General features: G+C 40.7%; 1 protein-coding gene across 1 annotated transcript; it reads left to right on the forward strand.

The window, feature by feature from the left end:
- Positions 1–3,049: 3,049 nt before the first annotated feature.
- On the forward strand, positions 3,050–10,658 carry LOC105921533 (protein boule-like). The gene is made up of 11 exons (XM_036128209.1): positions 3,050–3,206; positions 5,036–5,188; positions 5,287–5,378; positions 5,468–5,522; positions 5,603–5,678; positions 5,761–5,921; positions 7,676–7,756; positions 7,837–7,872; positions 7,969–8,085; positions 8,173–8,244; positions 10,152–10,658. Exons 1-11 carry the CDS (start codon positions 3,189–3,191, stop codon positions 10,293–10,295), a joined length of 1,005 nt encoding a protein of 334 aa, XP_035984102.1. The 5' UTR covers positions 3,050–3,188; the 3' UTR covers positions 10,296–10,658.
- Positions 10,659–13,402: the final 2,744 nt, after the last annotated feature.

Genomic DNA, 13,402 nt, shown 5'->3' on the forward strand with positions numbered 1-13,402 from the left:
TAGCAGGTTTGTTTGGAAGGAAGCTGCTGCTCCTGCTGCTGTGTTAAAATCTGGTCATTTTCTATCAGATGCAGACACTTTGATGTTTTCCTATAGTCACTTTGTAGTGGGATGAGGGGGGGGGGGGTGAGGCAAAAGGTGGAGGCGTGGAGTTTAAATCATAGTGTTTCTTTGTCAGAAATCACAGACAAGTCTAACATCCACTGTGATTTGTTCAGGAGGATCAAGAGACGAGCGTCAAACCGCTACTTTTATATTATACAGCATCTAGACGAGTTGCCAGATCTCCTCCGTAATTAAAGTCCTAATATCGATCATTTAAGTCTAAGAGGAATCACTCAATGATGACTTTTTTAAACGTTTTAAACGAGAATAAAGATCGGTTATTCATGGGAAAAACACACGGCAGCTGAGAACGATGTAGATTGCTGTGGAAATGGCGCCCCCGTGCGGAAATAATGAAAAACTGCACTACGTTTGAGAAATTGCCATTTCAATTTCAATCAGGAATTAAATTTCTTTACTCTGGTTTTAGTTTTTTTGTTTGTTTTTTTTTCTTGCATGAGATGTGTAGAAGATTTAAATTAAAGTTTAAACTTTATCCCCCTCATTCAGGCTGCATTGTAATGAAGCTGAGCATGGCATGCATATTACCTACAGCGGAACTTTATTCCACTACACTAACATCATTTAGGACCTACATTTGCTGTGCATTTGGGAGAGCATTTTAATTTCACATTTTTGTCACAACCGAGTAGTTTTTATTAATTTGTTCTGTTAATATCGCTTTTGGAGAACCATCACTGTATGTTCCCCGCAGCTTCCTCTAAGGTTACCTTACACAAACCATAATAACTTTTCTCTGATCTGCAAGGTCAGCAATGTCAGCTGGATGTTCAGGGAACGTTCTCTAAAGGTTATACACGACACGGAACCTTCCTTAAGATTACGCCCAGCTTTCACAAAAACCTTAATATAACCCTTAGATAATGTTCCCTAAATGTTCCCTGAACTGGAGCTTTACTGCAGTTTTTGCAATATGTTCTTATTAAAACCGTTAGGGATCTTTCTTTAGAGGCTCTCCGATGGTAAGAACATAGACAGTAGGATTTTTTTGGGATAATAAGGTACTTACACATCTTTCAATACCCTTTAGATAACCTTAATGGGAAGTTCCTTAAGGGTTCTATGAAGGTTATCTAGAACGTTCACAATGCAACATAAAGAAAAGCTTTAGAAAATGTTCCCTGAACTGGGGGTTAAGTGCAACTTTTGCAATAAAATTTTGAAATAACCTTTAGGGCTCTGGAGGTTCTCTGTAGCTTGGTTCCATGGACATTTATGGGGGAACGTTCCCCAAAGGTTCCCAAGGTGGTTGTCATTTCACCATACACCTTTTAGATAACCTTTATGGAAACTTCTGTAAAGGTTCTATGAAGGTTATCTAGAACGTTTACAATGCAAGATAAAGAAAAGCTTTAGAAAATGTTCCCTGAACTGGGGGTTAAGTGCAACTTTTTGCAATATAATCTTAAAAGAACCTTTAGAGCTCTGGATGTTCCCTGTAGGTTAGTTCCGTAGACATTTAAGGGAACGTTCCCCAAAGGTTCCCTGGTGGTTGTTTATACATTTTATCACACCCTTTAGATAACCTTAATGGAAAGTTCCTTAAAGGTTCTATGAAAGTTATCTAGAACGTTCACAATGCAGCATAAAAAAAAACATGAACCCCGAAACCCTGAACTGGGGGTTAAGTGCAACTTTTGTAATATAATCTTAAAATAACCTTTAGGGCTCTGGAGGTTCTCTGTAACTTGGTTCCATGGACATTTATGAGGGAACATTCCCCTAAGGTTCCAAGGTGGTTGTCATTTCGCCACACACCCTTTAGATAACCTTTAACGCTAGGGTGTCGAACTCATTTCTATATGGGGCCACTTTGGCATCATGAAGTCATTAAAAGGGCCGGTTGCATGTGTAGAGACTTTTCATTTTATAATTTCATTCCAGTTCACATAGTAGTATAAAAAATGCACAGTAACATAAAAGTAGCAACCTTAGGCCCAGTTTATACAGTTTATCTGCAAAAAAAAGTTGATATTGGGGTGAGTTACACTTACAAGAGGCACAGTTTTAGCCACTTTATACACTTTAAAAGGATATATGCCTCTACTTTATCACATGATATGCCTTTTTTTTGGCTCTTGAGGGCCGGATAATTTACCTTGAAGGGCCGGATGCGGCCCCTCAAGGGAACCTTTGGGGAACGTTCCCTCATAAATGTCCATGGAACCAAGTTACAGAGAACCTCCAGAGCCCTAAAGGTTATTTTAAGATTATATTACAAAAGTTGCACTTAACCCCCAGTTCAGGGTTTCAGGGTTCATGTTTTTTTTTTTTTTATGTTGCATTGTGAACGTTCTAGATAACTTTCATAGAACCTGTAAGGAACTTTCCATTAAGGTTATCTAAAGGGTGTGATAAAATGTATAGACAACCACCAGGGAACCTTTGGGGAATGTTCCCTTAAATGTCTACGGAACTAACCTATACAGGGAACATCCAGAGCTCTAAAGGTTCTTTTAAGATTATATTGCAGAAGTTGCACTTAACCCCCAGTTCAGGGAACATTTTCTAAAGCTTTTCTTTATGAAAACCTTCATAGGCCTGCGGGCCTTGAGTTTGACACCTGTGCTTTAACGGAAAGTTCTGTAAAAGTTCCATGAAGGTTCTAGAACGTTCACAATGTAACAAAAATAGAACATTAAGGGAATGTTCCCTAAAGGTTAAAGGTTTACAGCAGCCTTACCAATGAATTATAAAGGGTGTATTTCATGTAATACAGTGCTAAGAAAAGGTCTTTATTAACTGTACCACCGTATTATTATTATTATTATTTTTTATTTTTTATAATAATAAAAATAACAGTAATAATAATAATAATAATAATAATAATAATAATAATAATAATAATTTATATTTATTTTTTTATAATATTAATAATAATGTGTTACCGTTGACGGTGGGGGGGGGGGGTCACCACCTCTGAGTCACACCGTAGGAGGCGGCCAACGACGCGGGGCTGCAGGACCGTAGCAAGCCGTGTCCGGAACCATGTCCCGACTCTGATTCTGGTCCGAATACATCTGGAAGAGGCCGAAACTGATCGGGCGGACGTCGCCGCGGAGATGGAGACCCAGAAGGCGGTTGGTGAAGAACCTGTCCTCGCGACGTTGCTAATGGCGGCGCTAGCTAGCGGCTCTAACGTCTTTCACGTCTTTGACGTTGGCCACCTTGAACAGGGCTCGGCTTGTTCGCTTTTCTCTTGTAACTTTGCTGTAACGTCGCCCTTGTCATAAAACGAGATTAAGTGACGCAACGGGCCACGTTTCCCCCCGAAATTAACCAAACGTCGAGTTTTTTTCTTTTAATGCTAGCTTGAGCAAGCTAAGGTGTGATTATGCTAATTAGTCAACGAGCAAACTGGAGAATGCAATTCAAAGATAAACCTAAAGATAAGAGAACCGCCATCTTGGCGGCATCTAAACTAGAAAATTCATTTTATTTTTGATGTAAAAAAAAAAAAAAAAAGTGGAAAAAAGGTAACTAATAAAGATAGAGCAAAGCTAACATCTGCATAGCTTTGCACCTTTCAAGGCATCAGGACCTTTGCCCTTTTTTGAGCTTTGACCAAAAAGAGTAAATATTCATAGAAGAATAATTCATTACAGGTCTGACAAGTGTAGGTATTGTGTTGTTGTTTTTTAAATCCACCTTATCTAAGACGTCTTTAAAGCCCCCCAGAAATTTGGTGAATAAGATGGATGTAATAGTCATAATTCTCCCAAAACCACCCAAAAAGCTACAATCATTATGCCAGAACATGACTAATATGTTGTTTTTATTCATACGAATAAAAAAAAATTTATGTGTGGCCATTCTTTGTTTTTTGGGGTTTTTTTTGCGGGGGGGTTGAACCGGTGTTATGCCCTAAAGTGCCCGAGATTTGCGTCCCCTGTCGCGGGAGCGCGCCTCGCTCTATATAGCTGAATATCGACAGAAAATGGACTAAAATATGACCAACGGAGCGACTTGTTCTTATATTAATTATATAAAAATGTTTAAATGTACCTCTAGTGTGGGGGAAAAAAAACTGTGTTTATTTGGCAGATTTACATTTACAAAAGTACGGGTGTTATCAACGACATTAAATCCAAAGTTTTTTTATCCGAGGTACGGCTGATTTATTTGTTGTGGTCTCTTGTCATTCGTAAACAACAATAAATAATAAAAAAAATAAAGCCGAAGTGAGTTTTGATACTGCAAAGCTTTTTCTTAAGCGGTTGGTAGACCAGTGTGATGCATTCGCGAGCGTCAGAAAGCTATGGTGCGTTCAGGAGCATGGGACATTTCAAACTTACAAGGAAAGAGGCATAAAACGGAACAGAACTTAACTCATACAATAATGTATTTATCCAGAAACAGTGTGGGCTTTCTTACAATACTGAATGCTCTATAATTGTATTTCTGTTATTTTTTTTGATTATGCACATCTGCTAGCTTTTTATTCTGAAAAATCTATAATAGTGCAGCAGCGACCTATCAAAGTTTTTCAAAAGCCTGTTTAAAAGCTCCAAATGGGGCTTCAGATCATTCAGCGACAAATGTCATTGTTTTTGTCTTTTTTTTTTTTGGCAAGGGGCTGCCGGAAAAACGCATCCCCCTTGTTTTTAATCTAAAATTTGGCCCACACACATGAAATACACACTGGTATATCTCGGCAGGCATGCATCTTTTGGGCATAACACCGGTAAGCAGAGGTAACTGTGGAATAGCCCTTTATTAAAGCGGCAGCTGGAAATCACCTTGGGCTAAAAAACTGGAGCTGAATAAGACGAAAAGCGTCTCATCTTAAAGTTTAAAAAGTTTTCAAACCCCCGCTGCAAGTAGTTTTCTCTCTCACTGTTTATTTAGTGGACCTGTTGATCTGGGAAGAGTCTGAGGATGTAGTAACTTTGTTTTGCTTTTTTTAAAGCTCGCCCCCGGCCATTCGCCGCCTAATGACTGCAGCTACTCGCCTCCTGACGTCTTAACTCAGGAAAACCCTCTGGAGAGCGCTACCCACAACTCGCCCATCCCCGGCACCGTCGTTCCCAATCGAATATTTGTCGGGGGGATCGACAACAGGGTGAGATTGTTTTATTTATTTCAACACGCACTATTGGAGGTGGTTTGATGGCGTATATGCAGACGTGGTGAAAGGAAACGTGCCTTGTGTGTTTCGAGGTCAACGAGAGCGACCTGCGGCAGGTTTTCTCGCAGCACGGCGCCGTGAAGGACGTGAAGATAGTCCTGGACCGCTCGGGGATCTCCAAAAGGTTCCCTGACGTCCTTCAAGCGCGGTTTGTAGCTCTCCTGTCAGCCGTTTTTTTTGTGAACGCCAACCGTCTCCTGTCCGTGTGCGCAGATACGGCTTCGTTACGTTTGAAACCCAAGACGACGCGCTGCGGATCCTGAGGAATGTAAGTAGCAGGGTGTAGCCGCTGGGAGGGGGGGGGGGTTTGTCTGTCCAGATCTGATCGTTTTGTTTCCCCACCTAAAGAACAACGGGTTCTACGTGAAAGAGAAGAAGCTCTGCGTCGGCCAAGCTGTCAGGAAGTATCACGCCCCAGGACAGGGTAAGTGGAACTGCAGCCCCCTGTTTTTGTTTTTTTAAGTTTCCATTTGGATGGACTTTTCTGTTTGTTTCCCCCCCTCCAGCTAAGAACGCCCACGCGGCCAACCCGCGACCTGCCGTCCCTCATCACATGTCCCGGGGGACGTTTTATATGACCACACCCACGGGGCATCCCTACACCTTCCATAAGGGCGTGGCCTACTTCCACTGCCCCGTTATGAACCCTCTGGCTCACCACTGGTCGGTAAGCATCAACGTTTTCACTACAATTAATCGCATTTTCAATATAATCGCAATTTTTTTTTTTTAAACGCAGTTTACAAATCACAGAGGTCTGCGATTTTTGGCTATGTAACAATTAGTGAATCAGACACGTCCTTTAGGTGTCGGTAAAATGTTTAAAGTGGTTTTGCCTCCACATGGAAGGGAAGACAGTTGCAGCAGTGAGATAATCTAACTTAATTACTTGTTTTAGAGCAGGCATGTCCAAAGTGCGGCCCGGGGGCCATTTGTGGCCCCTGGACTGATTTTGTGTGGACCCCAACTTCATTTGGTCTACTGGAAAGATTTGGCTGATGGAGATGGAAACATTTTATTTCTATTAGGCTACAATTAATGCAGACAGGTTAAGATCTTAACAACTGAAAACATTTGGTACAACACAATATATTCATGTTTTAATAACCACACTTTTTACATTCTATTTAATTTCATAGTAAATACAACCACATCTGTCTGAGGACTTTAACTCAGATGAAAAGTTTTTGTGCATTTAAAGCTTTTTTTCATCAAATCATTTATTACAATTAGCTAAATACAAGTGTTTTAAAATAAATACCAGCCCAAATCCTGTTCTCTTATTGCGAGATCAAAAACAATTCAGTCTTCTTTTATTTTCAGTCGAGTCTAACATAATTAGCAAACTGGGTGACCATCTTTTAATAAAGCAAATGTGCAAAACCCGTTTTTAACTTTGAATCTACAGTGATTTAACATCCTTTTCCTTCAGAAACTCGGAATAATTTCTTTAATTGAAATCATGTTTTGTAAAGCAGGTGAAAGAATCACAACATCATTTTTGGGTTATTTTTTATCGTTTTTTGGCCCTCGAGTACTTTTGACTTCAGAATTTCGGCCCACGTGGCAAAACGTTTGGACACCCCTGTGTCCCAAACCCCTATCAGTTTAATACATAGACTGGTTTGTTGGTTGCACTTTATGTTCAACAAGGATCGATCTCCAAATCAATTAAAAGATGTTCTCTTGAATAGTATTTTGATTAATAGAAAGATTTAAATTTCTTGTTTTAAACAGTCCTTGTTTACAAACATCTTTATTTAGAGGCCATTTTTGTTGCTTGCGGTTAATGCGGAGAAAAGTCAAAATTGAAATATATCGTAGGCAGAACTCAATCATCAGTTTAGATGCTGTGGGTCTTTTAGCAACTAATCCGCACGGCGAGGAAACAAGTTGATTTGTTGTTTGTAAATGTTCAGAAAAACATGATACATTAAACTGGAGGGGGAAAATTGCATTAAATCGCGATATTAAGAAGAAAGAAAATCGCAATTAGATTATTTTCCAAAACCGTTCACCCTCACTTTTTTTTTTTTTTTTTTTTTTATGGTTTTCAGTCACAAAGCTTTGCAAATTAATGCCTCTCCCGTTTTTAAGGGGTGTCGCGCTGCAACCTCGCGTTTCAGTGCAGTTTATTGGGTTCTTATGTGAAAGATCAGTGGCACAGAGTTACGGGTTGAAAGCAAAAATTGTAGGATTTAGCCTAAAAATGAATCATACCCCTGGCAGAATTAGGTTTAAAGCGATCCTAGCAAATTAAATATATGTGTATATTCTCCCTGAATAGGTCGACTTTTTCCACTTTGTGGCGGCTGATCCCGTAAAATCCTACAGAATAGAAATAGTATGACAAGAGAATTAAATACGGGAGAGTTATTAAAACTAGCACACTCATGCTTCCGTCCCTCTTCCTCCGTCCAGCCTCATCCTCAGCTGATGCCTCCTCAGACCCATCAGGCCGTTCTGCCCCAGCAGCCGGCCGTGTATCACCACTGCCAGCTGGTAACGCTCTCTACACGCCATTAATCCTCCAGCTCAGCCGCTCATTTACGCTCCCTCTCTCCTTTCCCCGCTCTCGCTAGGACGTCCCCGGCCAGCAGCAGTGGAGTACGGCTCAGGTGTGTGACGCCGATCACCCTTCAGCGTCGCTTCAGGTCAGTTTTTTCTTCACTTGATGATGACTAACCTCTTCGTCTCTATCTGTTTGGGTCCAGGCGGCGTCCTCCTTCAGCTCGGCGATCTACGCGCAGCAGCCAGAGTACGTGTACCAGCCGGTGGACGGCGGCTCCTACCCGCCCGCCGGGCCCGCCGTGGGAGGCTGTACGCCAGAGGTACGGCCGGAGGCACAAACAGCAACATGGCGTCCGCCGACGCGTGCCGTAACACGATGCGAGACCAACGCATGCCTCTGTTTGCAGTTTGTAGCGTCGACGGCGGCACATTTTTACCCAGTGGTGACGCCCATCGCTCTGCCACACGACCCCGTGGAGGTAAAAGGCCGTCCTCTTAGGGCTGGGCGATAAATCCATTTAATCGATTCATTCGAATTTACAATTCTTTAAGATTTGATTTTTGGAAAATCTGGATTTTATTTTGCCAATACACTCATTGGGTTTCCATGAAGAGAACAGCATGTGATGCTGAATATATGTTTAGGCAAATGTATCGTCAAAATATTGTTAAGTATAAACTTTTTTTTACCATAATACGAGGTACTTCATTTACTTATTTACTTTTTTTTAACTTAGTTTGAAGTTCACAAGTGCAGTGAAGCCTGTTCTTAGCTCAATGTGTAAAACCACTAGCAGCAAATGTTTAGTTATATTTTCATTGTTTATAATGGCACGGCTGCCATCTTGTTTTACAAGCATGTTTCACAGCTTGTTTTTAGTTGCACTTTGAATTCTGGGGTCCGTTCTTCGTACGTCGCTAACTCAGTTAGCAGGATTTCATTGTTGACGATTTGGCATGATCTTGGATCGTTTGGTTCTTCGAACGACATCCTGCACTTGTTGTCATAGCAACATGTGCGCCAGCTTAAGCCTGCTCCAGAGCATGGAAGTCTGCCGTAGCCATGTCCATTTTTACGACTGCAACCTGTTGCGGAAGATGCAAGAATAATTTGCAGAGTTTTCCGAATTAATCGCGTATTGCGCAATAGACAGGATCCTTTAGAGCAGCGCGACAGTGTAAATGTAGAGAGATTTTCTTGGTGGCTGTTATAAACAGACAAACATATCATTTAAGAGTGGCTTTTAAAGAGGAAAAAGTGATGTTGGAGCCATAAATCTAAAATATTTAAGTTATTTTTATGATAGTTTGCTTTTTATTTTTATCCTATTCAGTAAGAAGATTTGTTCAGGCTATTTTATTGTGAAGTTTAGTTTTACTTTGAAAGGCTTGCTTCTTGTCGAGCCGTATACTGTATTAGAAAAAACTATGGATGGATTATCTAGACACGGAGCAATACAGTTTTACCGTGTAAACTGTGGATGACTTGGAAAAGGAAAATTTTCATTTTTTATGGATAAAGATGTGTTTTTTTGTTAAAATTCCCAGTTTGCACGTGTTCTTTACTTCCAGTGTCTAAGGAATGACACTGAAATTTGGATCTCTTGACATAACAAGTGCCTTTTTAAAATACAGTATAATAATTAAAGGCTACCATTTTGTAGAATATTCTTGTATTTCACTTTTACTTGTCGCCATGTTCCAGTGGGTCCCGTGGAGGCTCTGACATAAAAGAACAAAGCAAATATGAGATTATTAAAATGCAAAAATTAATACTGTAGAAAGTGATAGAAACATCTACCATGGACAGTATTTACGCATTAATTTGTCTGCTGCTTTTTGCCAGCCCTCTCTCCTGGCTTTGACAGATTTTTAGGTGTTTTAATTAATGACTCAAATTCAGCATAACCTTCCATTAAAGCTCTTGTTCTGCTGGGAGAAAAACTGTGGGCGTTCTTTGGCCATGCTGAACAGCCAATAGCAGCGCTGCTGATCATTGTTTCTACTATCGATACATTTCCCCTTTTAAACAAACGCATGAACGCGCAGTTGTCTCAGATAACTTAATCCAGCCATACTAATCATAAACAACAGGTGTGTTTGAGGAACCCACTTAGCCGGATCATGATTAGCCGGATGAAATCATCTTGGATGTGTCATTTGATCTCGGATGTTTTAAGCAACGTACGAAGAACGGACCCCTGGTCAACTCCCTGACGAAATGCTTGACATAAAAAGCAAGGTTTTAAAATAATTTCTTTAATTTCTTTTTATGACACAAAAAGGAAGGAAAAAAATCGATTAATCGGATTTGGTATGATAAAATCAGAGATTTTTTTTATATTCTGCTCCCTCCTTCACCGCTGTCTCCTCTCTGCCTCCGTAGAATCAGCTGTTTCCTCCTCCACGCCTCCACCAGAGGCCAAAGCGTCAGCGCTACCTGCCCCCCAAGGACTACCACAACATGCCCGAGTCGGCAGAGTTCCCAGACGCCCCGGCGTTCCCCTTCCACGCGCCTCATGTAGGCTGAACAGAAGCAGCGGGGGGGGGTTTCTCGTATACGGCCATTCCTCCTCGTTAATTAGTTGAACATCTCAAGAACATCCCAACCAAAGACGGCGTGAAAGAGTTTTAAACGCGTCGTCTGCTTTTAACCGGCCACGGCTCTCCTGAATGTCGCGTTTTTAAAGAAGCCGTTGCTGTCGGAGGGTCTGACGGTCTCTGATGGCCGCGGCGTTTCATCATGATGCCGTTCTGGTCCACGTCTTGTGGGTCATGTGATCAGCGTGTCCGTGAGGGCGCCGTTAACGCGCCACGCTTTGGTTTCCTGCAGCGTAGCGGCGCTCTAGTCCAGGCTCCTGGAGATGTAGAGGGTTCTTTTGGGGTTTTTTTTAGGGTTCAGGTGTTTTATCTGGGGAGGGATCCTGTACCGGTTCTTTAAGCCGGGTTCCTACGTCGTCTTAAGCAGAATTCAGTGGAGCTGACTTCCTGGACTTGTAGACAAAGAAATGAGGTTTTTAGAAATATTTCCTCCTGCGTCAGAAATCTACGGCAGTCAGGAGCTCCAGTCAACCAGTTTGCTTTGTCTGACAGCGTTAGATCATAGTCGTTTATCCATTTATCCATCCATCATCCAACCATCATCCATCCATCTATCATCCATCCATTTATCCATCCATCATTCATCATCCATCATTCATCATCCATCCATCCATCATCCAACCATCTATCATCCATCCATCTATCATCCATCCATCCATTTATCCATCCATCATTCATCATCCATCCATCCATCATCCAACCATCATCCATCCATTTATCCATCCATCATTCATCATCCATCCATCTATCATCCAACCATCATCCATCCATCTGTCATCCATCCATCTATCATCCAACCACACATCCATCCATCTATCATCCATCCGTCTATCATCCATCCACACATACATCCATCTATCATCCATCCATCTGTCTATCATCCATCCATCCACACATCCATCTATCATCCATCCACATCCATCTGTCATCCATCCATCTATCATCCAACCACACATCCATCCATCTATCATCCATCCGTCTATCATCCATCCATCCACACATACATCCATCTGTCTATCATCCATCCATCCACACATCCATCCATCTATCATCCATCCATCTGTCTATCATCCATCCATCCACACATCCATCTATCATCCATCCACATCCATCTACACATCCATCTATCTACACATACATCCATCCATCTATCCAACCACACATCCATCTATCATCCAACCACACATCCATCTATCATCCAACCACACATCCATCTATCATCCAACCACACATCCATCTGTCATCCAACCACACATACATCCTAGATGTAGTGTAACTAGAGCCTGGAAGATGACAGACTTGCCTAGAAGGCGTAGGAACCCTGTTTAAGGGGTAACTTTAGTAAATAATGGCCACAGGAAGAGAACCGTCTCCATTTCCTTCGTAGCACATTCCCCCTTTTACTCATTGCAAGTGAAAAAGAACTGATGTCCCTTATTCAGCCCAGTCATGAGAGCCACGTGTTTTTGTGTAAATGCCCATCGATGCATCTTAAGCAGGGTGTCATGGCACCGATTGTCCACAAAAGCAGGCTAGTTTCTCACACCTTCCATGTTTTAACATTTTAAAGTGGAGGAATTGTGCTGAGAACCATGTTTAGGCACCAGGAGCTGACCGCTCCTTTTCTACTGAGCAGCTTGATGCCGTTTTGTTTTTCACGTGTACAGCGGACATGTTTTGGGGAGACGAGAGCTCCGCATGCAGGAAATGATTAAAGCTTCATTTCTTATAATAGTTTAGGCTTTGTTGTAAATGAAGGAAGTGCCTCTGTAATTTCTCCTGTACGTCAGCCCGTCATGTTCAGGTTATTTTTTTCTTTCTTATTTTTAAATTCGAAATGCCTTAAAATCAATCTGACCAGTGAATGTTTAAATATTGCAAAAGATGTGCAGCAGATATTTGAGATGTGAGCTCTTTGCTTTGTAATACCTCTTATTATCAGATAAGTTGTTTTCTCTGGACGTTGTTTTAGTTCAATGCGTTCGTAGTTTTTCATTGCAAATAAACGTTCTGCGTTATATTCCGTAAAGTCCAGGTGTGTTATTTTTTTTATTGATCTGGATAAGTTTTAATATAGAGAGAGAAGTTTGCCCCCTTTTGACTGTTTTCGCTTCTTCTTCTTTTTGTCACACTTTTATGATGCTTCACATCATAAAACCAGTTTTAATATCAGAGGAGGATAAGCTAAATAAAAATTTAAAAAAAGCATCACTCAGATGATAAGGAGGAAAAACACATCTTTATTATCCTCAAGACGTCTAGAGAAATGCTCTGAACTACACAAAGGAAGGGATTTTCTAGAAGCTGTACATCCTGCTACATATGCAGGGTTCCCGCGGATCCTGAAAAAGTCTTAAAAGGCATTGCATTCTGTAATATAAAACTATGGCCTTAATTGGCATTAAAATGTCTTAAATCAGTCTTTTTTAGGTCTTAAAAATGTTACCAGGTCATAAATAGGATTTTATTTTTGTAATCCTTACCAAACAGAAAAATAATTCACTTCAAAAACAGAATTAAAACTAAGTAAAATTTTCTTTAAATGAATGTATTTGTCCTTGATTTGAGCAGGTAAATAAGATGATTTGCCAATAGAATAAGATTTTTCCACTTAAAATAGGAACAATTTATCTCCATCATCTTATTTCAAGTGCAGGATATCTAATTATCTTATTTTAGGGGCAAAAATACTCATTCCATTGGCAGATAATCTTATTTACTGGCTCAAATCGAGGACGAATAGACTAACTTTAAGAACATTTTACTTGTTTTTAGATCCGTTTTTGCAGTGTTGACACAAATATATATTTTTTAAATTTACCGAACAGCTCAATGTAACCATTATTGGTTCCGTCCCGATAGCGGAACCAATAAAAACTTGCGGCCGGACCATAGCTGCTAAGAAGAGTTGGCACTGGTTATGTTGTGGTTTTTAAAACTGATTTATAGCTTATTTTAGCAGGGAACAAAACAAAGTTTGTGAATTCAGTTCACTAGTTGTTAAAAATATATCTGTAATTTGTGTGTGTTTAAGCT

The sequence above is a fragment of the Fundulus heteroclitus genome, chromosome 24 (genome assembly GCF_011125445.2).
Source record: "Fundulus heteroclitus isolate FHET01 chromosome 24, MU-UCD_Fhet_4.1, whole genome shotgun sequence".
Classification (NCBI taxonomy): Eukaryota; Metazoa; Chordata; class Actinopteri; order Cyprinodontiformes; family Fundulidae; genus Fundulus; species Fundulus heteroclitus.